Source organism: Manis javanica, chromosome 1, assembly GCF_040802235.1.
Source record: "Manis javanica isolate MJ-LG chromosome 1, MJ_LKY, whole genome shotgun sequence".
Taxonomy (NCBI): Eukaryota; Metazoa; Chordata; class Mammalia; order Pholidota; family Manidae; genus Manis; species Manis javanica.
Window position 1 is genome coordinate 38,453,404 of NC_133156.1, and position 27,629 is coordinate 38,481,032.

At 40.9% G+C, this 27,629-nt stretch overlaps 1 protein-coding gene and 1 long non-coding RNA gene across 2 annotated transcripts in view; one reads left to right on the forward strand and one right to left on the reverse strand.

Annotated features, from left to right (window-relative positions):
- TIMD4 (T cell immunoglobulin and mucin domain containing 4) overlaps positions 1–19,663 on the reverse strand; it is a 31,844-nt gene extending 12,181 nt beyond the window's left edge. Inside the window, exons 1-5 of the mRNA XM_073231334.1 lie at positions 19,532–19,663; positions 15,081–15,416; positions 12,720–12,950; positions 10,728–10,811; positions 9,506–9,589 (exon numbers count right to left, since the gene is read on the reverse strand). Of these exons, the coding sequence (XP_073087435.1) occupies positions 9,506–9,589; positions 10,728–10,811; positions 12,720–12,950; positions 15,081–15,416; positions 19,532–19,589 (793 nt within the window). The 5' untranslated portion in view covers positions 19,590–19,663. The remainder of the gene's footprint in view (positions 1–9,505; positions 9,590–10,727; positions 10,812–12,719; positions 12,951–15,080; positions 15,417–19,531) is intronic.
- LOC140848368 (uncharacterized) overlaps positions 12,847–27,629 on the forward strand; it is a 57,147-nt gene continuing 42,364 nt past the window's right edge. Inside the window, exon 1 of the long non-coding RNA XR_012129134.1 lies at positions 12,847–12,965. This is a non-coding gene — a long non-coding RNA (uncharacterized lncRNA). The remainder of the gene's footprint in view (positions 12,966–27,629) is intronic.

Below are 27,629 nucleotides of genomic sequence, written 5' to 3' on the forward strand. Positions count from 1 at the left end.
AAGGTGCACATGTTACCAAGAATCCTCAGAATTACTAACAGAAGCAATAATACTAAGTGGATAGCACATACTGAGCACTCACTATACGCCAGCAGAGTGCAAAACACTTTCCATGTTGATCTCACAAAAAGATCTGCAGTAAGCGTCAATACAGTCCTCCTCACAGTGGGAATCCTGCAGCCTAGAGATGTCAGGCAACTTGCTCAAGTCACAAAACTGAAAACGGAGAGAGCAAACCTCAGAGCCAGGGTTATGTACCCGTAGGGCCCAAGTTCTTATCCTCTGGATTCTAGGGCCTTTGGAAAATGTGGCAGGAGCTCATGTACACTTGCTCTAATAAGACCAGGGCTGGAGAGCGAATGACTAGGCTACTTCATGGCCCAGTGGGAAGATTTCCTTTTGGAATGGAATTGCAGCCCTCTGCTGCCTAGGTGGGTGCAGTCTCTGGAAACATGATCCTAATAATTATCATTGATGATTATGGTCATGAGCACACTGTAAGCAGCTGAAAGTGCAAAAGCACTTTCATATTTATTATCACCATTTGAACTTCAAAATGAATCTATTGAGGTAAATAAATGGGTGGAATTACTGAAAGAGGAGGAAACCAAAGCTCAAAGAGGTCACATATCTTGCACAAGGCTGCACAGTTAGTAATGACTGCCAGTAAGTGACGTAGCAATGAAATCTGGTTCCACTCCACTTCCGCTGCCCTCTGTTGTGCTGCGGAGGGTCACAGTGTTTAACAGCCCAGAAGTGTGGGTAGACTCTTGCCAAAAGGTATGAGTAGCTTTATTCATTGGCTTGTTCACTGTGGGGAGAACAGTCACCTCACCTCCTCACAGATTTCACTGAGGTTCAGCCATTCAGCCTACCTCGTGATGCCTGAGATCTGTCCAGTGCCCGTCGTGGTGTCAGAGGGACATTTTGGTCTGCAGAGGGGTCACCCAGCTCACCCAATTACCCACTAATGAGGACCCAGCCTGGGGCTGCTTCCATGCTCTATTTCAGTGTCTGGCACCTTACTCCTTCCTCACTCTGTGTTTGTCTTACCACAGACATGCCACTCTTAAAGTTTAGCAGCTAACTCTTTTTGGTCTTATTTGGTTGACCTCTCTGAAGGTGAGCTGTTAGATGCTAGAATTACATGGATTCAATTCCAACTTTATTAATGAAAAAAATCATTTCTATGGTTGGTAGAATATAACGCTTTTATGAGAGGAGTCATGTGAATCCATTTTTTGTCCTTTTCTTTTATCCCCAAACTGCCAGCCTACCAACTGATTGAAGCCTGTGAACAGCACTGGGCATGAGAGATAAAACAAACTGGCTAATGCCTTGTGAAAGATGTTGACTTTGAAATCAACTGCATCCAATTTCTTTCCTCCTAACAACGGCACTTGTGAGTGAAAATGAGCTTTGCTTCCTTCCCCTTCTTTCCTCTGTTCCTTCTGATGAACTTGTACTGAGAATGGCAATTCCTCCTACAACTTTTCCATGTCCTTGATCAACTGAAGACCCAGAAAAGTATGATCAAGATATGATAGGGGTCTATTTGTCTTTAAAAAAAAAAAGCATAGCATAGTGAAAAGTGCTCTGATTTGGGAGCCAGAAAACAGTCCTACCTACAGCCTAGTCCCACTTCTCCTTGAACATGTTTAATGGCTCTGTGCCTTAGTTTCCTTTTTGTGTAAAACAAGGAGAGTATACTACACCAGCAATTCCTAAATGCCTTTTTGGGGCAGAGACTGGGCTGGCTTCAAAAGAATCTCCTAAAGAGGTTCAATAAATACACTTTCTGTACATATCCAAAGGTCCTAATTCTGCAAGCCTTGGGTACAGGAGGACAGTCTGTAGCTTCACGCAGCTCCCTGTGGTCCTGGCCCACAGCCAGGTCCAGCACACACGGACTGGATGATCTCTAAGCTCAGGGTCTTGGTTCCCAGGAAGTGAACATGAGATCTGATTGCTCTCCTACCCTCACCGATCCTATCCTCACTCCCTTTTCTCTTATCTCCAATTCCAGACCACACACTCCCTCCCCATTTTTTACTGCATCCCCTTCTCCCTCACCAGGACAAGCTTTGCCCCATTTACTATCCCTTTCTTTCTTTCTACCCTGCCTCCCCTCTAATACTTACCCTCAAACTTCCTGAAAGAAACCTAACATTCATTCTCTAACAATTGCTCATCTTTGGACTTGGGACCACCCATCCACAGAACTAATATTCCACTTAATGTCCCCTGGCTACAGTTCACACCAGCGCTCTCAACGCCTCATCCTTCTTGACCAGCGTTTAGAACCTCCTAACCTTTCACAACACTCTCCCTAACCCTCGGCAGCCCAGCTCCCTGTGCCGCCGTGCTCTCCTGGTTCCCTCCCTACGTCTGTTGTCCCCCTCTGCCTCCTAAGCTGGCTTTTCTGCTTCCACGACGCCCTCTCCCAATGTGGCTTTCCTTTAGGGAACGAGGGTGTCTCCCTTTGTACCTCTTCCTCCTTCCCTTCATCTCACACAGTATCTTGAGGTGATCCTGCAGGAACATCAGTTACCCACTAGGCTAATGAGACAAAATAATAAAGTGTCTAAGAGCTCAGTTTCAAGTTCCAAGAGGCTGGGGTTCCAAGTCTGTCAAATTTCTTAACTTCTCCTTCTCCTTTAAACTGGACATAACAATAGAATCATCCTCACAGATTCAGACAATGCCTCACCCATGAGACAATGCATTGAAGGCACTGAGCCTGGCCCTGGCATATAATAAGCACTTGATAAATGTCATTTATTATTAATGACTCCCAAAAGTATATCTACAGCCCTGAGTTGCCCTTGTGAGATAAAACGAATGAAAGTATGGGTATAATGGCAAGTCTCTATTCTGATAATGTGAATCATCAGAGCAATTATTAGTTGTTTGGTCAGAGGTAGGGGCCAATCATCAAAGACACCCATCCCTAACCAGGCATCCATAGGTCCGCCCAGCCCCACATTTCAGACTGCCTGTTAGACATTTCCTAGAGACACTTCAAACACAAGATCTCCCAAACAGATTTCAGTCTTCCTCCTGGGATTCCTTTTTCAGTTAACCCATCACACTGATCTAATCTTGCAAGTATGCAGAATCAGTCATCCTTCATTCTTACCCTGGTCACCAGTCCTCTCCGTTCTAATTCCTAAATGGCCTTGACTCTGCCCCCTCTCTGCTGTTACTGCTTCCATTATTCTAGTTTCGACACTCATCTCCAGTCTGAATTATTGCAGGAACTCCCTGGGTAGCCCCTTTGCTTCCAAGCTTGGTCGCATCTAATCCATCTTCTACACTCTTGCCAGAGCAATTTTTCCTAAAACAGAATTGAAAATGTCATTCCCAACGCAAAAAAACCATGAATGGTTCCTTACAACCATGGAATGAAATCTAAAGTCTTCAGCCCATCAAACAAGGAATTGAAGAATCTAGACCGTTTTCAGTGTCCCATCTTCATTAGATTAAACTACACTATTAAGCAATCTCCAAAAATTTCATGCTGTCATCAAGTCCCCCTATCCTTGCTCATGCTCTTCTCCCTGCCTATTCACCTTCCCTGCTCAATGAAATGTTCTCATCCTTGAAGAATCAATCCAAAGGTCGTTGAGTGAAATCATCCTGGCCTGACTTTCCAAGATAGAATCCATCTCAACCTTCTTTGGGCCCCCAAGGCAACTTTTCATATTTCTATCCCAAAACAAAGCCCCCATGGTGGTTGTTTACCATGCACAAGCCTGCCTATCCCACTGAAGTGTGACCTGTTTAAGGAAAGACGTCATGACTTACTTATTTTTATATGTCTGTGCCAAGCACAGAGAAGAAACTATAGACAAGCCATGGGTAGTAAGTGACAGATTTGAAAGGTCTTTACTGACTGTCATGTTACCTACTTCCACATAGCCAAACCAAATGCTAAGATAGATATAAAACCCCATCTCCAGTCACTTTTCTCTCCCTCTGAGAATTCTTCGATTCCATGGAAAGGTCAGCTTGCTCTGAACCATGAAGCCTGGGCTGGCCTGGCAAAGCAGAATGATACAACAGTAGGACAAATGTTCCTAAAACATCCCCTCCCCATTCCCTTACCAGCCTTACTCTGTGGCCAAGGAAAGGCTGCTGCAAGAATCTCAAAGAAAGGAAAATGTTGTTATTCCCAGAGCAATGTTCATTTTCCCCAATTTTACTGGATTGACAGCAAAGTCCTCATGTGCATTTGGGTGCATTAAATTTGAAATTGTTCTACAGATTTGACTTCATGCCGGTAATGGATATAATGATCCATCTTGGGGCTGAGAAAAAATGAATCTTAACACTTTGGGAGCAAATTTAAAAATCTGCCATCAGGGAGCTCTGCTGAGAGAGACAATGGCTGCCAGACCTGGAACAGAGACCAGCACCTGTCTTCCTCATCCACTACAAGGCCTCTCTCCACTCACTGGCCTTTCATGGGCCTCAGTTCCCCATCTTCTCAGTTTCCTGGTTTTCCACAGAAAACACTCTCCCTAGGAGTTCATGGACACAAGTTTAAAACCCTTAAAACCCAGGTATGACTCTCAGCTCTCCTTCTGTCTAGCTGTGTGATCTTGAGAAAGTCACTCCACATCTCTGGGCTCCATTTCTAGGCAGTTTTAGAGTAGAGGTGAGGATTTGTCTCCCTATGTAGGGCTTCTTAGGATGGTGCCTGCTGGCCAAACACATTAAAAGGGAAGGACACTGAAGCAGGAGAGATGTCCTTGGAGTTGTCTTATAAAATAAATAACAAAAATCTGGAAGCCCTTGCATGGCAAACTGAGCCATAGCTCTTTTCTGGCATAACTTGATATCCAAGCCTAAATTGTAGAGAGGAGCCTCCATAAATGGAGCGAGGTCAGGAAGACAAAACAATGAGAAGGCAGCAGAAAATTAAAGATGTCCATCCATAGGAATAAAGCCACTAATTGAGAGTTCTGTAGAGCCATCTGAAAAGGACAATGAAAAGATTTCTGAGAGAGAATTACTATCATGAGATTTTTTTAAAAGCTTTTGTAACTTCCCCAAGTTTGTAATTTTGTCACTCATTGGCTGTTTCCCTGGTGTGATTAGCTATTAAAAAAAAAAACCATAAAACCAAAATGTGTCTATTTACGTATAAGGAACAGTGAGTCAGCTGGGAGCTGGTGGGAGCAGCCTCTTGTTATCCTGCCGAACTGGTGAAGGTGTGTGAGAAGAAATAGCAGCAGAGATGTAACGAGGAGAGGAAATAGGAATCTGTCATGATGATTATCATTTACTAGCTAGTAATTGTGTATTATGTGCTTTTCTCATGCATTTCCTCACTTAATAACCCTATGAAATAAGTGCTGTTATCCTATTGCACATTTTGAGGAAACTGAGATTTATAAAAGACTAGAACAAGTAACCCACCTGAGATTCTAAAAAAAAAAGCACAAAATGGCAGACCTGAGATATAACCCTGAGCGTTCGACTCCCCAACTGAGATCTTTCAAATCTACCCGACTCCACCCAATGCTATACAGAACACTATGAGGAGAAAGGACAAGAAATAAAGGATATGGGATGTTACTGAAGCAGTAAAAGTGAACCCAAGGCATAATCAACAGAGGATTTTATCCCATGTCACCTGATTTTATTTAGGAAATGACATAGTCAAATGGCTCCATTCGCCCTGGCTTCAGAGTCTGTCCCCAATAGAGACTGAGCCTTCAGGGGCAATTTGGGACCATCTCACACATTCCTGCTGCCAAGAAAGAAATGAAATTAAGCCTCAGGCTACATGGACTCATATGAGTTTCTAGATACCCAGAGGAATAGGTGTTTGTATTCCCTTAACAGACTTCCTTCAGCTGGAGGAGAAACCTATGATGCTATTATTGTTATTGTTGTTTGTTTGTGTTTGGATTGTGGTTTCTAACCCTTTGGGGCTTTGAAGAATTCTTGGAGAACCTAACGAAAGTCCTAGACTTTTCCCCCAGAAAAATGTGTATGCACATATACACATGCAATCATATATATAATTTTGGGGGTTTATGCCCACCCCTATCTCTGTAAACCCATTTACAGAGAACCCCACCTAAGAGTCCATGGACACAGTTTAAAATCCCTGAAACCTGAGTCCCAGTACTCCCTCTGCCAAGCTACATAATCTTAGGTAAGTCATTCCACATCTCTAAACAACATTCTAGGCAGCCATGGAGTGGAGGTGAAGAATTGCCACTCTAAGTAATGTTAATTTTAGAGAACAATTTTGGCAGGATCCTCTTGGGTGGTTTAAACCAGCCCTCAACTAGGGAAGCCTTGCCATCCAAAAGTTTATATGAAGAAATGAAGAGGTAACTGGGGATATTTAGCTAGGGAACAAAACCCCACAGAGGCATGCAGGCCCTCTGAAATGGACTGAAGGCATTTCCATGTGAATGAAGAAGGAGTCTTCTTCTGTAAGTGGCTCCAGAGGGGAGGTCAGGGAGAAGCAACATAGCATGGTATTAGAGTCACATCAGAGTAGAAAAGACATGGGTTAAATACAGGTCCATCATTTACCAGACGAGTTAAATAACCTTCATGGACTCTAAAGTGGAAGTGATAATGGTATCTATCTCATTGGATTTTGTGAGAAATCAAATGAGGCAATGCATGTAAAATGCAAAGTGTTAAAACAAAGAAAAATCTCAGTAGTTGTCAGCTTCTCCAATAAACTTTCCAATCTTCCATGTCTTTCTTTCTTTTTAGAAAACCCTGAAGACTCCACCAAAAAACATTAGAGTCAATAAATGAATTCAGTAAAGTTGCAGGATTCAAAATGAATACACTGAAGTCTGTTGCATTTCTATATAAAAATAGTGAACTAACAGAAAGAGAAATTGAGAAATCTATCCCATTTACAGTTGCATATCTTTCCATTTATTTTATTAAAAAAAATAAAATGCTAGAAATAAACTGAACCAAAGAGGTAAAAGACCGATACTCTGAAAACTACAAGATATTGATCAAAGAAACTGAAGAAAACACAAATAAATGGAAAGATATTCCTTGCTCACAAACAGGAAGAACTAATATTGTTAAAATGGCCACCTTGCCCAAAGCACTCAACAGATTCAGTGCAATCCTTATGAAAACACCAATGTTACTTTCCACAAAACTAGAGCAAACAATCCTAAAATTTGTATGGAACCACAAAAACCCCAAATATCCAAAGCAATCTTGAAGAAGAACAAAGCTGGGGGTATTACACTCCATGATTTCAAACTATACTACAAAGCTATAGTCATCAAAACAGTATGGAACTGCTGCAAGAACAAACACATAAATCAATGGAATAGAATAGAGAGCTCAGAAATAAACCCACACCTATATGGCCAATTAATATATGACCAAGGAGACAAGAATATACAACAGAAAAAAGACAGTTTCTTTTATAAATGGTGTTGGGAAAACTGACAACTACATGCAAAAGACCTTTCATTTCTTTATCTGTAAAATAAGGGTAATATCTGTACCTGATCATTGTGAAATTTAAATAAGAAAATACACATTAAAAATCCTTAGTATAGCTCCTAACATATGGCTAAGTCCTCAGTAGACGGTAAGCACAATTGTTATTATGAATGTTTCATTACAAAAACCACTGGGAAGAGAGGATGGTACATGCAAAGCACATGGTCTTTCATTTCAGGCTAGAAAGAGAGGCAAAATAGTACCTAAGAGCATGGAATCAGAGCTAGACTTCCTGTCTGGCATCTGAGCGCTGTGTTCTTGGGGAAGTTACAGAAAATAGAAATATGCATATCTGCTAGAGAGAGATTGGATGAAGTGGTACATACAAGCAGGACATAATATGTGCTCAATAAACCTTGGGTTTTTTGGGGTACTTTTTCCCATAATGAGTAGATGGTACACAGAAATGGACAGATCTTCTTGTAACAAGCTCCTCCCCAGCAGGGCAGCCTCCAGATATTGCATAAAGTGTTCTCTCTCTCCCAGGTTGTATTAAGGAGCAGTGAAATGAAAATCATCAGGGATATTATAGAAGATAAGCATTGCTGGCCTCTTATACCCTTGCAATTCAGTTTAAATTAGTAAAGATTTAAATGGAATAAATTGTAACATTCTGAAAACTCCTTGCCCACCTTCCATCACTTTTCTAGTTGTTACCTTCTCTTCTTTAAAAAGGAAGTCCTCTACCCTTACCCATCCCAGAGACAAAAAAGGTTTGAATCTTTGGCACCTAGCATCCCTTAAATTATCAACAACTAGTCCACATTTCCTGTCCTTTGGTGTATGAGTTAGTACATGTAAAAGTTTTCAATATTAGATCACCCTTGCATTTCATCTTGACTTACAGTCTTCCTTCAAAACCTATCCTCCTTCTACTCACTCTCATCTGTCCCCTCTAACTCTATCTTCTGAGCCTTTGTGAGTATAGTTACATGCTTCCTTCACAGAGTTACAGGATGGCTGCTTCCTGGCTAATAAATTTATAGAAAGATACTCAAACTCTCATTAATCTGAACAACAAAACAATGAGATGACATTTTCTTCTCAGGAGACTGAAAACAAACAAATGGTCATACCAAGTGTAGGGATGATACGGGAAATAAGATACTCTGTGGGTGGGAAAATAAACTGGCACAGGCTTTTCAGAGGACAATTTTGTAATAGCTTTTAAATATAAAAGTGCACATTTCTTTTAGCCTAGCATTTTTCCTCTTTGGTCACCTAGGTAGAGTAACACTTGCATGAACACTTAAGCAAATACTCACATACAAGGATGCTCACAGAAGACTATTTATAATAAAACACCAGAAGAACCTAAATAACCCTCAATGGGAAATGGATACTGTAAGTACCCATAGTATGAAATACTGCATGGCAATTTCACATAACGATGCAGAGCTACACAGACTGGAGGAGAAAGTGGTCCAATATGTAATATTAGGTAAATAAAACAAAACACAGAAGACCACATGCAGTAAACTAGCATTAAAAAAAAATCCACAGACAAAATAAAAATGTGTATTTCTATACCTATACACACACATAAAGGAACAAGAAAAGATCTGACTAATAGCAGTGACTACCGCAGAGGAGAGGCTGGGTTTAAAGAAAGGGAGTCAAAGAGAATTTTATTTCTACGTTTTTTTATGTATCCCTAAGAAAAATACATTAGTGTAATATTTGTATAATTTTAAATAAATAAGTAATATTTTGAAAAAATGAATGGGTCATTTTCCTATCAGCATTCCTAGCTTCAAGTCAACAGTGGCTAAGGAAGAAGGCGGACCCAACAGAGCAGTCTCAGAAATGAGGCGGAGGAGGGACAAGGCCAGTACTGGTGCTTTCGGCGGGTTTCATTTTCATTCCAGCTTGTGGCAAGAGCTGGGATGTGGCCACAGTGGACCCAAAAGAGCTGAATCCCCAGACTAGCAGGCAGATGACAGATTGTCCCACAGCCAAAGATAAAATCACTCACAGGAGCACAGCCCCTTACCTCTTAGCTGAGGAAAAGTGACTGAGACACTGGTTTCCCACGTTGATGCCTGGGATGTTGACTGAAAAACCCAACCTTTGGACTCTGGGGAAAAAAAACAATGGAAAAGAGAAAACAAACTTAGGTAAATGTCTGTCTTCCTATTTTTGGTGCCCCACTGTCCCCTAAACTGACTTCTGTCATTAAAAAGAGAAGAGCTCATGTTTACTAAGCATCTAGCACATGCCATACCCTGTACACAGTGATCTACGCACATTCTTTCATTTAATCCTCAGGATAGGTACTATTATTATTCCTCTTTTTACCAGTATGGTAAAAACTAAGGTCCAGAGAGATTTAGCAACATTCCCAAAGTTACAGAGCAAGTAGGGGCTGGATCTGTACCCCAGCAGTATGACTCCAGAGCACACACATGAACCAGTACACCATACTGCCTCCCTCTACTGTACTATCATAAGCATTGATTTATTTACCCCATACATGTCTGTTTTCTTCTGCTTGATTAGAAGCTCCATTAAGGTAACTTCTACCGTATGAGTGCTTGCTAACATGGCAGGCACTCATCTAAGGCCTTTACATGCATAAAGTTATACCACTTTACAACAAAACAGAATAAACCAAGGCCAGAGACCCCTAACAAAAAGTAGTAGAACTGAAAGTCAAGCCCAGGCAGTTCTCTCTGGCACTCCTAAGGATCTGAGTCACTTCTTATTTCTGGAGTATTCTCTGCTCCTGGGTCCTAAAAAACATTTTGGTGGATGGACAAAATGAATGAGAGGATTTTCCCTCCACAGTGAATCAAATGAGTACATCCCTCAGAGGACTCAACAGATTGGTGTGCTTGGAATTAGGATGAGGCAGCTTAGCACCATTTAACCTACAACAAAAGGCAAATATCCCAGGGATATGCCACCATGGAGGAGTACACAGACAAATTAGGGCTAGTTTGTGTTCTCTCTCTCTCTCTCTCCCCCTCTCCCTCTCCCCCTCTCCCTCCTCCTCCCCCTCCCCCCTCCCCCCAACCCCCCCCTCTCTTTCTCTCTCTCTCACCCCCCTCAAGAATGAATGAACCACAAATGCTGCCCTGATAGCAATTTATCCTGGGTGGGCTCCATGGCACAAAGAACCCAAAAGTCATCTCTAGTTGCCTGGTTCAATGATATTTTATTATTCTCAGTCCAAGGGATGAGAAAACAGAAAAAGAGAGCAAGTGTCTACCTACCTTTGGATGTTAGTAAGGCACTGTCTCCAGAAGTCACCTCAGTGCTTCTCTGAGAGTCACTGGGGAGAAGGAAAGTTTGTGATTCTGAAAGAGAAAAACCTCTGATAAAAAGTGGCTAAAAAAATAACTATTTTTATGGTAGTCTTTGTGCTTTTCTATATATTTCAGGTTTTCTTCAAGGATTGCAAGTAATTTTTAGAATCAAGAGGAAAAAACCTACAAATTTTACATTTTAAGATGGTTATTTTAAAGGCCAGAAGAATAAAAACTGCATACAAAAATGACAGGTTTAGGGTTCATGGACTTTAGGTGACTACTCAGAATAAAATAGAATTAGGGGGCCATCAGGTGAGAAATTGGGGGTCAACAGAGGTGAGGCTTAGAACCTCACCCCCCCTGTTTGAGAGAAATCTTCTGCATCCGTGGATGTTTTGTTGCCCTTGTTTAGCTTGGATTAATACTTAGTCTATAGGTACAGACCTGATCATCTACACTTGAGTTCTTACAGCACTAACTTACGCTTGCTACCTGTATCTTACATCTACCTACCACTTCAGCATTTAATTAAAAAAAAATAAGGGAGAAATGTGGGATTCACATATAAATCAAGTATAAAAATCAAATGAATAATCATATCTGACTTGATTGTTTATAGTTCATGATGTGTGATCAAACCCAAAAGTTTCCATGATATGACTGCCCTTGAACTGTTCACCATGTAAGAACTTATTCACTATTTAAGAATTTGTTTACCATGTAAGAACTTGTTCATTATGCTTCAGAAGACTGGAGACTGTTGAGAGTTAGGCTTGGGGTTGATTAATGATTGTGCATTGAGTCCCCTATACAGAATTTTATTGTTGTAAACAACCATTTAATCAATAAATAGGAGAGGTGACCTCTCAAAAAAAATAGAATTAGCCAATTTGGTATTATAAAGCTATCTAAATTATCCAGTTTTTATTGAGGCAGCTAGAATGCCTTAAAAAAGCCTTCAAGCTATCTCATAATTGTTTTTCAATATTCTTACCTCAGAATCAGAGGTTGAAACATAGTAGGAACTGTGATAAGCCCCCATTAGCCATGAAGCTAATAACTCAGTGAGAGGCCCAAGAAGCAGGATGAAGAAGGATTCAGAAAAAAAGGAAGAAAGGAAGAAAAGAACGAAGAAGGGAAAGAGGAAAGGAAAAAAGGAAGGAGGGTGGGAGGGAAGAAGGAAGAAACAAGGCCAGAAACCAGTTCATCATCAAGGGATATTTTAAGGCATCTGGAGGCCTATCCTCATCTAATCTCTACTGCCAGGAAGAGACTTAACTCCTGGCAGGGTGGAACTGGAGTCTGACCCAGGGTGACATTTCCTGGTTCTTCAGTAAACATCTCCGAGATTCTTGGAAGGTCAACTGGAGAACCAAAAAAGTTGACTTATCAAAAGCAGAGAGAAAAAAAGAAAAGGAAACCATAAAACAAAAATAAGGAACAATTCAGTGAAACCGCATCCCCAATGACACATGTACACACACACACATGCATGCAACACACACAGTTATGCACAGCTATGAGCCGAATGTATCCCACCAGAATTCATATGCTCAAGACCTAACCCCTAGTACCTAAGAATGTAACTATATCTGGAGAAAGAAGTAATTCAGGTGAAATGAGGTTGTACTGATGGACTAACATGATGTGTCTTATTAAAAGACACACACAGAAGGAGGCCCATGTGAAGACACAGGGAGAAGATGGCCATCTGTAAGCCAAGGAAAGAGGCCCCTGAAGAAATCAACCTTACTCAGACTTCCAGAATTGTGAGAAAACAAAGTTCTGTTCACACACACACACACACACACACACACACACACACACACACACACACACACACACACACCACACCATGCCACACACACCGGAAAGCACGTCTCTGGGCTGCCCCATTCAGGGGAGAGCCCTGTTCCCAGGAGACCCAAGGTAGCCCTGAGCGGCTGTACCTCGTACCTGCAGTGGGGGCGGGCCCCTCCGCGGGAGGCGCAGACGTCCGCGCTGTGACTGCCCCCGGGAGGGCGCGCGGGGAGGTCGGCGGACACGTGGCTGCCGTCGTGCGCGCAGCAGCAGTTCCGGCCTGATGCGGTGCTGCGGTGGTGAGTTCCAGCGTGATGGCGGTCGTTGCCGGAAGCCCGGCGGTTGGTGTCGTCAGACCAGTGCTGGTGGTCGGAAGGCGGGTTGTTGCTGAACCAACAGAAGGTGAGGGAAACTGTGCGAGCCTATCCGGATCCGGCCGATCCACTGTTTCTCGCCGTTTCTGCCACCTTCACACGGTCTACTAGCTGGACCATCGCAATGCGCATAAAAATTGGGTTTCTTTCCTCTGCTCCTAACCTTTCTGATTTGTTCTCGTACACTGGCTAATCTTTTTTAAAAGACAAGTCTAGTTATGTCCTCTCCCCGCTTAAAACTTTTTGCTGAGTTCTCCTGGCCCTTAAGATAAAGAAGCCGACTGGCAAACCTGGCCCACGACACTCCACCTGATCCGGTGCTGTCCTGTCTCCTCTCATTGTCCCCTCTGCTCTCCTCACCCTGTCCCAGCCCAGTGGCCTTTCTTCAGTTCTTTGAACATACTAGTGACCGTTCTGGCTGGAGAAACTCTGTGCCTGCTGCTTCCTAGTCGCTCTATATGGCTTAACCCTCATGTCTCAGCTAAAAAGGATACTTCTGCAAGGAGGCTATCTGTATTCTGCAGTAACACTTAGGTTTCATGGTTTTGTACTTCCATGCTTTACCTTCACAGCATTTATTACATTTCTTAATTACACATTCATTTGATGATTATTGCTTAACGCCTTCTTCTCTCACTAGACTAGACTGTAAGCTACATGAGGGAAAAATCTGGTATTTATTTGTTCTCTGCTACAGACCTAATACCTACTAGTGTTGGGCACATAGTAGGTATTCCAAAAACATTGCATAAATGAATAGACAAATGTATCAAAAGTGAGCCCAAACATGAAATTTCATTTACACAAGGTCTGTAAGTTCTAGAGCTCTGCTGCACAACATTGTACCTGTAGTTAACAATAATATACTGTACACTTGAAAATTTGCTAAGAGGGTAGAACCTATCTTAGGTCTTCTACCAATGATAAAATAAAAATAAAATTAAGCCTTAAAAAAGTGAGCCCAGAATATAGAAAATAGGGTGAAAAGTAGTAGCTTTCAGATATTAAAGATGAGTTCATGCCCACTAAGCATTTGAATTTGTGTTCATTAACCACAGTTATTCTAGATACTACCCTCTCTTAAAGATGCCAAATGTCCATTAACTGATAGACCCAGAAAGGCAGCATTAGATTCAAGTGAACTTAGAAATGACTCTATAGAGTATTGGGGTGAACAAGCCTTTTATAAAATAATAGCTGGTTATATAAGGCTTGAAAAGAGAAGACTCAGACTGGTGTCATTTAATGTCAGTAAATCAGAATAATACCTTCTATTTCACACAGTTGCCTTTAGAGAAAAATATACTAATGGGTATAAAAGTCCTCTAATTAGAAGCATCCTTGTCAGTTCTCAAATTTTAGAATGCATTAGAGCAGCCAGAGGAGTTTGATAAGCATTTGGCTATCCAGACCCTCTTTCTAAGATGCCGATCCAGTTAGGAAAAGAATCTTGCATCATTGATGCTAGTTGAGCACAGAGCTTATTTTGAGAGGCTCCATTCCAGGTAAATGAGAAAGGTGATTATTGTCAGCATAGTCGAACCATAAGCTGTACTCTACGTAGCTCAAATCTTTAGGTGTTCTACCATATTCCAAATTTCATCAAAAGCAACTGACAGTAACAGAAGGAAAGAGTCCCTGCAAACCTCACTGAGTGTCTCCAAATCCCAAGCCCTTTCCCTTCTGGTAGCAGCTGCAAACTATTGGCTTACAGCTGAAGCTGACTCATGGACACCTTTTATTGAGTTTACATGGTATTTTTCTTAATTTTTACATCTTTGCCAGCATGCAAAAAAAAACAATGTAGTTCACATGTAAGTTGGGGGGATCTGAGAACACTGGGTCCAAATGTCTGCAAGTCAACAGCCCTGCAGATAAGCAGCAGGTGCCCTCTTCAGATTGACCCTGCAATTCACGGGTTCCCTTCCCCACCATCTCCCCTCACTCATTTCTGTGACCTTCTTGGCCCCCACAGCATTTACTCCATACTGCAGCTCCCCTAGTCATAGCAACACATCTCAGATTGTTGCCAGCCCACTCACTGCTTAGCAGCTACAGCCTGTCTGACACCACCCACTGAATTCATTACCCATTAACCACCAAATCTCTCTTCCCGCAGACACGAGCCCCTTCCTGTACTCACCTCTCCTTAGCTGCAGGTGAATGTTCTTTTTCACATCATTGAACCAGCCAGGCACTTCTATGCGGCAGCAGTACACACTGCTGTCACCTTCATCGGTGTTGAAGATGGTCAAGGAGACATCCCCTCTCTGGATATCCCCCTGAAGTTCGTATTTTGCTGACCTCCTGGAGAGCACCCTCAGGCCATCGGTGTGGACTATCTCCTCATTGCATTTGGAATTGGGACACTGGCCTTTGCCCCAGCACATGCTGTTGCTCTGAGACCAGGATGAATACCTACAGGGCAAAGTCACCGACTGACCCAAAAATGCTGTCACAGTCTCTGACGCAGCTGGAGCTGTGAGGAAAGATGAGAACACTAGGAGGTGCGGTAAACCAAAGCTCTCAGATGTGCTACCCAGCCTTTGTGCAGATAGATGCTTCCAGGAAGGTGAAGAGAATTGTAGTGAATATGCTTCTTTAGCCTAAATTCAGATGTGCGCTTCACCGCACCTGAGCTCTGGACTGCACACCCCAAAAGGAGACCCCACCTGACTCTCTCAGCTCATCTCCTCAGCAAGTCCTTTCTGCTGACTTGAATACTATTCAAGAAACCAGTAATCTTTCCAATGAAAGATCCTGACTCTTTGCCCAATTCCACAAACTCATATAAACAGGTCCAAAAAGTAGCACTCCACCCACTGCATAAGCAGTGACTCTGTACTATTGACTTGAATGCATCAAATGGTCTCTCTGTGTCTTCTAGCCCAGAGAGGGCTAGGGCAGGAATATAGGTGGTTGAACTATATACTCCACTGTCCTGTCCTTTCAGTCCTGGGAATAGAAATTAATTGCTCTGGAACATTTATTTGTTAGAGGATATGAAGTTAGGTGCAATGCAAAGATTTTAAAACTCTAGAACTGGAAGGGACCAGTTATTATTATAGATTTATATAGAATGGCAGGTATGACATACAAAATGTTAGAGAGTTAGTTTTACCACATTACTTATGTGAGTTGGGAGGTCTGACCAGCTCTAAAATGAAGTATCCATGTTTCCCAACTTCAACTGCTCATCAGCATGACCTGGGGATCTTGTTAAAAATACATATTTTATTGCCCACCCCTCAGTCAGAATCTCTGAGGCTGAGGCCCATGGAAATGTACATAACCAAATTCTCCCAGTTGTTCTGATATTTTTAAGTCCACCTCAACAGTGGGTGAGGACCTCTAGACAAGCTCTTCTAAGATTACTTCAATCTCTGAGCAACTGCAAAAACATTTTCACTGCTGCAGATGTTAAGCCCACTGTTATAAATGAGCATCAAAAATTATTCTAGACAAAAAAAAAAGTGCTATTGAAATGAAACCCAGGCTGAAGCTCCAAATCATCAGGACCACATCCTGCTCCCTCTGGGTACCTCGGTCCCTGCTTATTTTCTCCAAAGCAACCCCCTAAGTGCCTCCATTCACTAACTTTGTTAACCCATTTGGCTAAGCTGTGTTGTTAGACATGGCCAGCAGTACCCTGTTCCTCTCTGGCTCCAGGGATCAGGAACATCCAGATATTAGGAGAAGGTGAGCACAGACACTAAGGTCGCCCAGATGGTAAAAAAAAAGGATGTGCTTCCTGGGTTTTTCACAGTTGGCTCTCGTGATGAGAGCCATTCCAAATTCAGCCCATCCCAGAGCCTTCCCTGGACTCACAGTCCCTTCACATCGCCACGGTGGGAATGCTGTGGAAGTCCATTTTGCCCACCATGCACCCAGGAAGAGAAATAAATTCATTGTCATCACCCTCAGGTGTGTTAGCAACACAGCGTGCATTCACCTAAAATAATAACATCTAAAATATGAGCTTATTCCTATGAATATTTGGAAAATTAATTTAAAAATATGTATGAGAATTCTTTCTACTGGAGATGCGGCAGTTTATTTCTCCATGTATCATGGTATAGAAGGAGGCATCCTACTGCTCAATAGGAAAAGACCTGATAGGAAAACTGACAAAGGATGTAACAGGCAATTCACAGATGAGGAAATACAAACAGCCAGTAAATTTTACCTATTAGGCTGGCAAAAATTTAGAAGGTTCATAATACCCAGTGTTTGCCAGACAGGGACCCAGGAAATAACTTAGCCTACCAGAGTAAACCTGCGTGAAATGGGATGTGAGTTGGTACAGCCACACTGTCGGGCATTTTGGCAGGTTCTCTTGATACTGAACATGCATGTATCCTAGTTAAGCATTCACACTTTCATGTTTTGTTATCTACCCTAGAAAGGCACATGTGTACAAGGAAACCTATTTGTAAATGTTTACTGCAGCCCTCACATATATGTGAGCATAATGAATGATGTGTGTATGGGGAACAGCAAAAATATGGCATATTCATTCCATGGGACTCCTATATAGAAGATTATTAGAATCAGATCAATATCAATTAAAGACAAAAACTCCAAACCTTGTTAATGTATGCAAAAGGCCAATTTCAAATAACACAAAATGCAAAAGCATTTTAAAAAATTAATAAAATAGCTTGCATTTTTTTGTGGGCACAGATGAATGGAGGTAGATGCACAGAAAGGTGTCTGGTGGAATGTATACCAGCTCATTGTGTCAGTCACCTCTGTGATCAGAGCAAAGGGGACGGGGCTGGGGTGTGGCAGTCAAAAGGGATTTTAGCTTTATAACATTTTTGTTCTTTTCACCAAGGGTATTTCTGTACTACTCATCTGATTAAAAAGTAATGTTAAATAAAGGAAGTAGGCAATTTGGTGTGGCAGAACAATACCCATTAGGCTTACACTATAAACCTCATTCTGCCAATTACTGCTTTTCTGTACTTGGGTGAAAGCCACAATAATTCTGACCTTGTTATCATCATAAGACAAAGGGAACAGATAATACTAGCATTAGGAATCATTCTAGGGTTTACATGAGATGAATTGTCAAATGCCACATGAAATTAATAACAAATAAGCAATAATTTCAGAATTTAAAAACAAGACAAGATACTGTTCCTTCCAGTTACTAAAATATCCTGGTGGAAAGCATCATTGGTACCAAATCAGTTCCCCTTTTTGGGCATTACCCAGGATGGTGGGTACAACATAGGTTCTGGTGTCAGCTTGGGTCCTTCTCCAGTCACAGTTTCACCATCTCCAGAGTGAAGCATTTGATCTGGCATATCCAGCTTTGATTGATCCTCAGTGATTTTGAGTATCTATATCAATTCTCTGTATATCATTGTCTTCTAAATTAGCCGTTTAGAAAAGGCATAAATAAAAAACCGGCATGTCACCAGGCACTGCCTCCTTCAGGTAGGAGTGGAGAAGCCCATGCAATCATTGTCCAGCCAGTAACAGGAAATGTACACATAGACTCTGGCAACTTTTGGCGTAAGAAAACCCTCCATACCTCAAGTTTCCAGGACAAGATAAAGACTACTACAAAAACACTGATTAAAAAAAAGTAACTGCTTCCAATCCATTTACCCCTACAGAGTATCTGGGAAGAGTAGAAGATAAGAGAATAGTTACTACAAGGTGCCAAGTTCTTTGCCGGGGAAGACAGGAACTCATAGCAGACACTAAACTAGTCCATGGACTATGGGAGCTCACAAAAAGACTGACTTAGGTAGAGATCTGAGGATACATGGATTTATAGAGAAAAGAAAGAAAGAGCAGACAAAGGCTTGAGGGATAGAACACATTTGTTTTCCTTGGAATATAGGTGTTTTCCCACACCTCACATTTGAAAGATTCATGTGAAAGAAACTACAAACTTTTAAAACTGTAAGGGACATCCAACATTGTCTAGTCCTAGAATTACGGATTGCTAAAACTGGTCTTAGCTGACCCCCTCATTTCACACATGGAAGAACCAGAGCAATTTAGACATGTTCCCAGTGTCGATGGCTAGTGACCAAAATACAACAGCAGCTCAGAACAGAGCATTTTGTTCTATACCACCCAGATGCAAAAGTCTAAACTAGCCCAAATTTAGTATGTATATTTATATTGTCCAAAATGTGGAAACAATGTGCAAAAAAGAAACCTCACCTTGAGGCCTCATCCCAAGCAAAATAAAACAAAACAAAAAGCAAACAAAAAACTGCTGAAAATAAAGAGAAAAATAAGGATTATAATAAGAGCTCTCACCAGAACGGATCCCCCTGACTCTGTGCTAACAGTACCAAGCCCTTTCCACCTGACCCTTATTTCTGTGTTTCTTCTTAAATTGCTATTTCTGATATGAACAGAAGTTACCTCCATGCTAAAACTCCAAAACCAGTCTCAGGATAAAACCTCGTGAAACAAGGAAGGCGAGAGACCCTCTAAAAAGGAAACCTGGGGGGAGCAGGAAAGAAGCAGGTTTCTGCTTTACTAAGGCCCGGTTAGCCATGGAAATCTACTACAGGATACCAAGCCGTCTGGGAAATCCTGCAAGGAAAAACTCAAAACACTTACTCAGATAAAGCGACCCAAGCTTCATTAGCAGCCAAACAGTGAGAGTCCCTCTGGACATTTTGACTGTTAGCAGGCCCCAAGAGTCAGTCTGTCTGTTCAAAGTCCATTTCTTATATTCCAGTTAATGCTGACAGGGCAGGATCTTTTAGTTTCATTTCTCTTTTTGCCTCATAATCTTCCCTTTCCCTGTCCTGAGTGGTCTCCCTCAATCTGGGATGTATGATATGTGCTGAGCACTTTTCTCCTGGCCACTAGTGTATGTGTGTGTGCAAATGTGTGGACTGGTGGTGTACGCATACATGGACTTCTCTGTCTATGCATGTGGGTAAAATTGCAGTAGTTCCAGAATCCCTCGCCCCTGACCTTAGTGCATCTCCATATCAATAGGTGTTTCCAAGGGGTAGAGAAAAGTAGTGCATCTCCATATCAATAGGGCATACCTGGACTGGAGATGTTGGGTGGGGCCTCTTCTTCTGCAACCAGGTTGTATGACACCAGTGAGCAGAAGTGGACAACTGCTTATAGACAATAAGTGGGTTTCTCCCACTTTATTTCTCCCTTGACTGATTTTGGCTTCAAAGGTAATTTGCTTCTGGCTTGGAACACATCTTTCCCCCCCAGAGTTAACAGTACATATAGAGGGATTTCCCACATGTGTAGGAACATCCGTGCATGTTGTTGTGTGCATGTGCACGTGTAAGCTGTGCATAAGCAACAGGCCTCCTGGCTACTGTGCAGCTTACAATAAAATGGGAGGAACTTCTCCGTGGGCAGATGTTTACACATGGACTCCTCATAGGAGCCAAAAGAGAGTTAGACTGGAATTTGGCTCTGTTCCTTTTCTGGGTTCTTCCTCACCCAGACCCTTGGCCCCCTTGCCCTGATGATGGGGAAAGAAACTTAAGATTGCCATAAACAATCACATAAGTCAAAATCACCATTCGAGTTGATTGGGCAAGGAAAGAAGAGCGTCAATAACACTGTGGTCATTATAAGACAGGCTCAGGTGACATCAAGTCCAAGGTCAGGGCTCAATCCTAGCACTTGTTTATGAAGCCAATTGTTGGGGAAAGCAAAAAAGATAATCCATGAACCAAATTACAGGGCTTGAATTTGATGATATTTATAATCCTTCTGGACTTTATAGTTCCAGTGATATATCTAGGACCAAAGAACCAGTTAGAGGAGAAATCAAATTTATGCTGCCCAGCCAGATGTGTTTTCTAAAACAGATTAATATCATCATTAGTTATTGAATGTTTAATTATATGCCAGACACTGTGTTAAATGACATAGATGTATTATTTAATTTTAAGAAATAAGATATATTATTTTTTATGCTTATTTATATTACAAAATAAGCAATCCTAAGAAATAGGATATTACTTTCCCCATTTAACAGATGAGGAAACTGAGGCTTAAGGGAGTTACAAAAATGACATACAGGTAAAAAGTTACAGAAATAGAACTCAAACCCAAGATTTTCTCATCCTAAAGCCCATGCTCTTAATCACTACACTCTCCTTTGACCTGTGACCCTTAGGGTAATGCAGCCATGAGACCAACCACACCAGTGGCCACCTCCTACCCACCTCCAGAGAGGGAATTTAATGATGCACAAATGTTCTATATTAAAAAAATCCTCTGACATGATACTATATGTAGAAAACCCTAAAGACTCCACCAAAAAAAACTATTAAAATACATGTATTCAGTAAAGTGGCAGGATGTAAAAACAATATACAGAAATACATTGAATTTCTATATGCTAATAACAAACTAACAGAAAGAGAATCAAGAAAGCAATTCCTTTACAATTGCATCAAAGAGAATAAAATACCTGAGAATAAATTCAATCAACAAAATGAAAGAACTGTACTCTGCAAACCATGAGACACTGATGAAAGAAACTGAAGAAGGCGCAAATAAATGGAAATCTATCCCATGCTCATGGATAGGAAGAATTAATATTGTTAAAGTGGCCATCCTACCCAAAGCAATTTCTAGATTCAGTGTAATCCCTATCAAAATACCAAGCATTTTTCAATGAATTAGAGCAAAGAATCCTAAAATTTATATGGAACCACAAAAGGCCCTGAATAACCAAAGCAATCTTGAGAAGTACCACAAAGCTGGGGGTATCACTCTCCCTGACTTTAAACTATACTACAAAACTAAAGTGATTAAACAGTATGATATTGGCACAAGAATAGGCAAATAGATCAATGGAACCGAATAGAGAGCCCAGAAATAAACCCATGCATATATGGTCATTTAATATATGATAAAGGAGCCATAATATACAATGGAGAAAAGACAGCCTCTTCAACAACTGCTGTTGGCAAAACTGGACACTTGCAAGCAAGATAATGAAACTGGATTACTGTCTAACACCATGCACAAAAGTAAAGCCATGGATTAAAGACCTTAATATAAGACATGGAACCATAAAACTCTTAGAAGAAAACATAGGTAAAAATCTCTTCAACATAAGCATAAGTAATTTTTTTCTGGCTACAAGGGAAACATCTGCCTGACAAGGGAAACAAAACAAAAATAAACAAGTAATACTACATCAAACTAAAAAGCTTCTGTACAGTAAAAGACACCATCAATAAAATGAGAAGGCAACCTACAGTATGGGAGAATATATTTGCACATGATATATACAATAAAGGGCTAACATCCAAAATGTATAAATACTCATACAACTCAATACCAAAAAAACAAATAACCCAATCAAAAAATGGGCAGAGGACCTGGATAGACACTTTACCAAAGAAGACATATAGATGGCAAACAGGCATATGAAAAGATGCTCCATGTCGCTAATAAACAAGGAAATGCAAATCAAAACCACAATGAGATTTCACCTCATACCAGTCAGAATGGTCAGTATCCAAAGGACAAAAAATAACAAATGTTGGTGAGGATGAGGAGAAAAGGGAACCCTCCTACAAGGTTGGTGAGAGCATAAATTGGTGTAGCCACCATAGAAAGCAGTATGGAGGTTCCTCCAAAAGCTAAGAATAGAAAATATCATGGACCTAATAATTCCACTTCTAGGAATTTACCCAAAGAAAACAGAATCTCTGATTCAAAAAGATACATGTACCCCTATTTTTATTGCTGCATTATTTACAGTAGCCAAGATATGGAAGCAACCAAAGTGTCCATCAATAGATGAATGGATAAACAAGAGTGTTACATATATACAGTGAAATAATTCTCAGCCATAAAAAAGATTGACACCTTACCATTTGTGACAACATGGATGGACCCACGGGGTATTAGGCTAAGTGAAATAAACTAGGCAGAGAAAGACAAATGCCAATGATTTCACTTATAAGAGCAAAACAAACAAAACAGCAATAAATTCTTAGACACTGAGAAGTGACTGCTGGTTACCATGGAGGAAGGGCAGGGATGGGTGGATGAAATAGGTGAAGGGGACAAAGAGGCACAAAATCTCAATCATAATATAAATCAGGGGGATGAAAGTACAGCATAGAGAATATAGTCAATAACTCTGTAACATCTTTCCATGTTGACAGATAGTAACTATGCTAGTTGGATAAGTATCTAATAATGTAGGTAACTGTCAAATTACTATGCTGTATACTTGAAACCAATATAATACTGTATATCAACTATACTTCAATAAAAGAAATCCTCATTTGATTATAATAAGCCAAAAGACCCTCCGACATTCAACATTGCTCACTTTGATGAAAATTAATGAAAATACAAATATTGTGTGAGGCTCTGGACTCAGAGAAGCCAGAAAACAGGGGGCAGGGTTGAAAATAGATGGATTCAGAGAAAACCTTCCCACTCACTGCCCCTGAACTGTAGGATCCTATTCTTAGGAAAATGGGGTGTTTAACCTCTGGAAAAACTGAATGGCCCTAGTAAAAGACAGACAGATATTGATATTTGATGTCTCCCAACAGTATCAACCCAATCCTCCTGCAACAAAGTTACCAGTGCATGGGCCTCAATCATGCAGGCAGCACTACCTAATTAGTTTTCAGCGTGTTACTTTAAATATGAATAGACAACCAAGGGTCACCAGACATTTGGAGAAAGTCTTCAATATGAAAAAAGATTCAAAGACAACGTCCAAGATGATTTTTCACAAGTCTAGCAAATAGATAGGATGATATGAAGAACCAAGGGCTGAATAGGCAATTCTCTTTCTCCACATGTCCTCTCCGCCAGGTATTTTGGGCTTCCTTAAAGTATGACAGTCTCAGAGTAGCTGGATTTCTTATATAATATCTAGCTTTCTCAAAAATGATCATTCCAACAGACTCAGGAAGAATCTGCAAAGTTATGACCTAACCTTAGGTGTGATTTGGCATCATTTCTGCTGCATTCTATTAGTCAAAAAGTAAATTACAAGGCTATCCTCGATTCAAGCAGAGGGAACACCTCAAGGGTATGAATACCAGGAAGTTCATTAGAGGTGAGAGGGAAGCATCTGGAGACTAGTTACCCTAACAACCAAACCAGGCTGGAGCAGAAGGGCAGAGATACAAGGTTTGGGGTGGTGAGTGTAACTGATAGATTATCTCATGCATTTAGGGATTTGAAAATGTTTGATACATCTTTGACAGATAGGTTGGAACATTTGGTATGAATCTTGATGGACACTTGAGAAATAAAGAAAAGGAAAAAATGAGGCAATTGTTACAATAAGCAAAGATAAAATGCTGTGCAAGAAATGATATGTAATTTTAGTGCATTTGCTCAATATGAAAGATAGTTATGTGTAAATGTAAATTCTGGCCACTGGTTTAACATAAAATTGTGATATGACTACACTGGGAAGATAGGCAGAGAGAAGTGGGGTGGGGATGCAAGAAAGCCAAAACCTATTCACCCTTACAGGAGATCAATAGATAATGTCTGAAACTGATCAACCAAATAATACCAGTGTAAGTGCATTGTTGGTGATATATATATTAGTTAGTAATATATATATACAGAGAGAGAGAAACAGAAAAAACTCAAAAGAGTTTAAATTTTATGAGGAGGAATGGGAAAGGAGTTGGCCACATTTTTAGTGATAAGCCTTCTAGAATAATTTTACTTTTTAAATGTATATATTGAACACATGTATCACCCAAATTTTTGTTTCTAAATACCACTCCCCAACAGAAAGAACCTGGCCTCCTTGGAGAAATGGTTGATTCTAATACTGGAGCAGGAATTATTTTAAATGAGTCTAGAGCATCTTGTTGTGTTAGAAAGTACAGAAGTGCTCAAACAAACAAAACAAAGCCCACAGTGATGGGATTGTTAAAGAAACACAGGAGACAATTGAAAGAGCTCCCAGTGACCAAAGCTGTAACAACAAAATAAAGTAGTTGTTTTTGTCTGAGCAACGAAATAAAGTAGTACTGGATTATAACCCAAACTGTAAAATAAATATCTGTAGTGATATAAATAAAGGATTGAGTCAATCAGTATGTGGGAGAGCAGAGAGAGATTATCTGTCCAGAAGGATTCCAAATAATTTATGTAGATACCCCCTCATCAAAGAGATAAAGCATAATTCACACTCCTGAAGTGTGGGCGGGACACAGTGGGTGAAGACTGCCTACTGAGAGAACCATTCAGGCTGAAGGCAAGTGGAGAAATAGAGAAGCCTAGGTCTTTGACATGGTTTGAGCTTCCGAAACAGGCATATCAATTCTCTTTGGGGCTTAAGCCAATTCGCTTTGGGTTTCCAGTCATTTAGAATCAAAAGACCCAACTTCTTAATCCTAGAAGGACCTCTGTATAGTGATAATTAAGCTGGGTGACTAAAACTTTTCCAATATTAAAAGTTTATCCTATTATCTAGTCTGACTACCAGTTTTACAAAACGCCTGCTTTACTATGACATTTCATTCATTCAGCAAGTTTTTGTTACCTATTATACTCTCAGCATGTGGGAATTCTGCTTGGCTCTGGGAATAAAGACAAACAAAGCATATATCCTACCCTCAATGACCTGACAGTTTCAAATCTTTAAGCAGAGGAGGCATTATCAGGCACATTTTAAAGATAAGGCCCCTGAAGGCCAGAGAATATAAAAATTCAGTATTAGGAAGAAAACAGAACCCAGGTTTTTTGATAAAGAGCTCTTTCTGGTAACCAGAAATGTAAATGGGGTTAAATGTAATCCCACTCATTCATACTTATTCATTCATTTGTTTATCAATTATAGCAGGGGTCAGTTAACTATAGGCATTGGCTCAAATCCAGCCCACCACCCATTTTTGTAAATAAAGTTTCCTTGCAATACAGCCATGCCCATGTGTTTACATATTGCTTATGGCTGCTTTCACATTACAGGGCAGAACTGAGTGAATGCAACAGATACTCTGTGGTTCTCAAAGCCAAAATATTTACTGTCTGGCCATAACAGGAAAATTTCAACAACCCCTGAACTATATGTTAACTTCATCTATGTGCCAGGCACTGTGCTAAGCACTGAGACTTGCAATATTAAAGGAGCCATTCTTGTCCTCAATAAGCTTACAGACTAGTGCCTCCTAGTGGGAGACAAGCAAGTTAACCAACAATACAGCACGTGATAAGATGTGACTGGGAAAGAAAGATGGAACACTATGGAAATGTTGGGAAAAGATTCCTAGCCCAGTCTTGAAGATGGAAGGAGTCAAGGACTCTACTTAAGCATAGACCTAAAGGACGCTGGAGAGGGTTGGGGTAGGGTGGAAAGAATTTCAGGCAGAGTGAAGAGCAGGTAAAAGTTCAGTGATGATAACAGCAAGGCACTTTAGAATAACTGAAGAATTTCAGCTTTACAAGCACTTATTACAGTATTTAAAAGTAAATGTAGTACTTAAATGTTCTCACCAAAAAAAATGAATAAATGAAAACAAATAGACTGAAATAGAGCTACATGCAGACCAACAGTGAGACCATGTGGTGAGGCAAGAATTGACTGGGATGTGTGCATATGCACAGCTCTACAACTGGTCCTTAAATCAGGGGGAAGAAGCACAAATGCAAAGTGATAGGGCTGGAACCTGGGCCGAGGTCAGATCATAAAGGGCCTGAAAAGCTACCTGAAGAGATATGGGCCCTGTCCAAGGACAAAAGGGAACTCATCTTCGGTGGATGATTATTGAGCCTGAGAATAAAACCTATAAAAGAAGGAATTCCACAGTTGGGAGAATTTTCATTAAAATGTGTCCAGAGCTAACTAATTGTAAGGCCACTCAATCTCCTCCTGCTTGGGCAGTCTAGGACTAAGTGTTCTCTTGAGGTCAGGAAATGACTTAAACCTAGGAAGGCGGCTATTTTCTGAGTTATTTTAGTGGGGGTAGAAGGGTAGCTCTCCTGCTTTCAGCAAGCTTCCCCTCACTCTGTGGCCCTGGCATCAGCTTCCTTATTTTCTGTGGGATGGGAAATCAGACTGCCTGGGTTCCATCTTGACTGCATACCAGCTGTGTGGCTATGAGTGCTTTACTTAGCCTCTCTGTGCTCAATTACTCCTCTATAAAATGGAGATAATAGTACCTACATCTTGGATTGTTATGAACACTAAACGAGATGGCGCACGGAAAGCCTTTAGCAGAGTACCAGGCAAATAGTGAACACCCAGCAAATGTTATTTATCAAAGTAATTATTCAGATAATGTTAGAGGAGCACAAATTACAGAACAACATGTAGTGGACATACCTTGTCATTGCCTGCTCCATATCCCTTTTTTGTGGAAAGCACCCTTTCTCAATCTATGTAAATCCAGTACGGCATGAAACTATCATTTTAATCCATTTTTGTGAGGGGACTGAAATGAGGAAAGGAAAGTAGACTGGCTCACTTGGAAAAGCTGGCTCACATATATTTCCAGCAAGAAACCTGAAAAGGAAGTATCACCTTTTACACTACACATGGGGTAGGGAGGAAAGAATTTCAGGCAGAATGAAGAGCAGGTGAAAGTTCAGTGATGCTAACAGCAAGGCACTTTAGATTAACTGAAGAATTCCATTTCCAAGGAAAGAACGATTGGAAGATGTCAAAAATTTTAAATACAGCTCCTGTTGTCTAGCACATTGGCTAGAGCTTTTTGAAGGACAG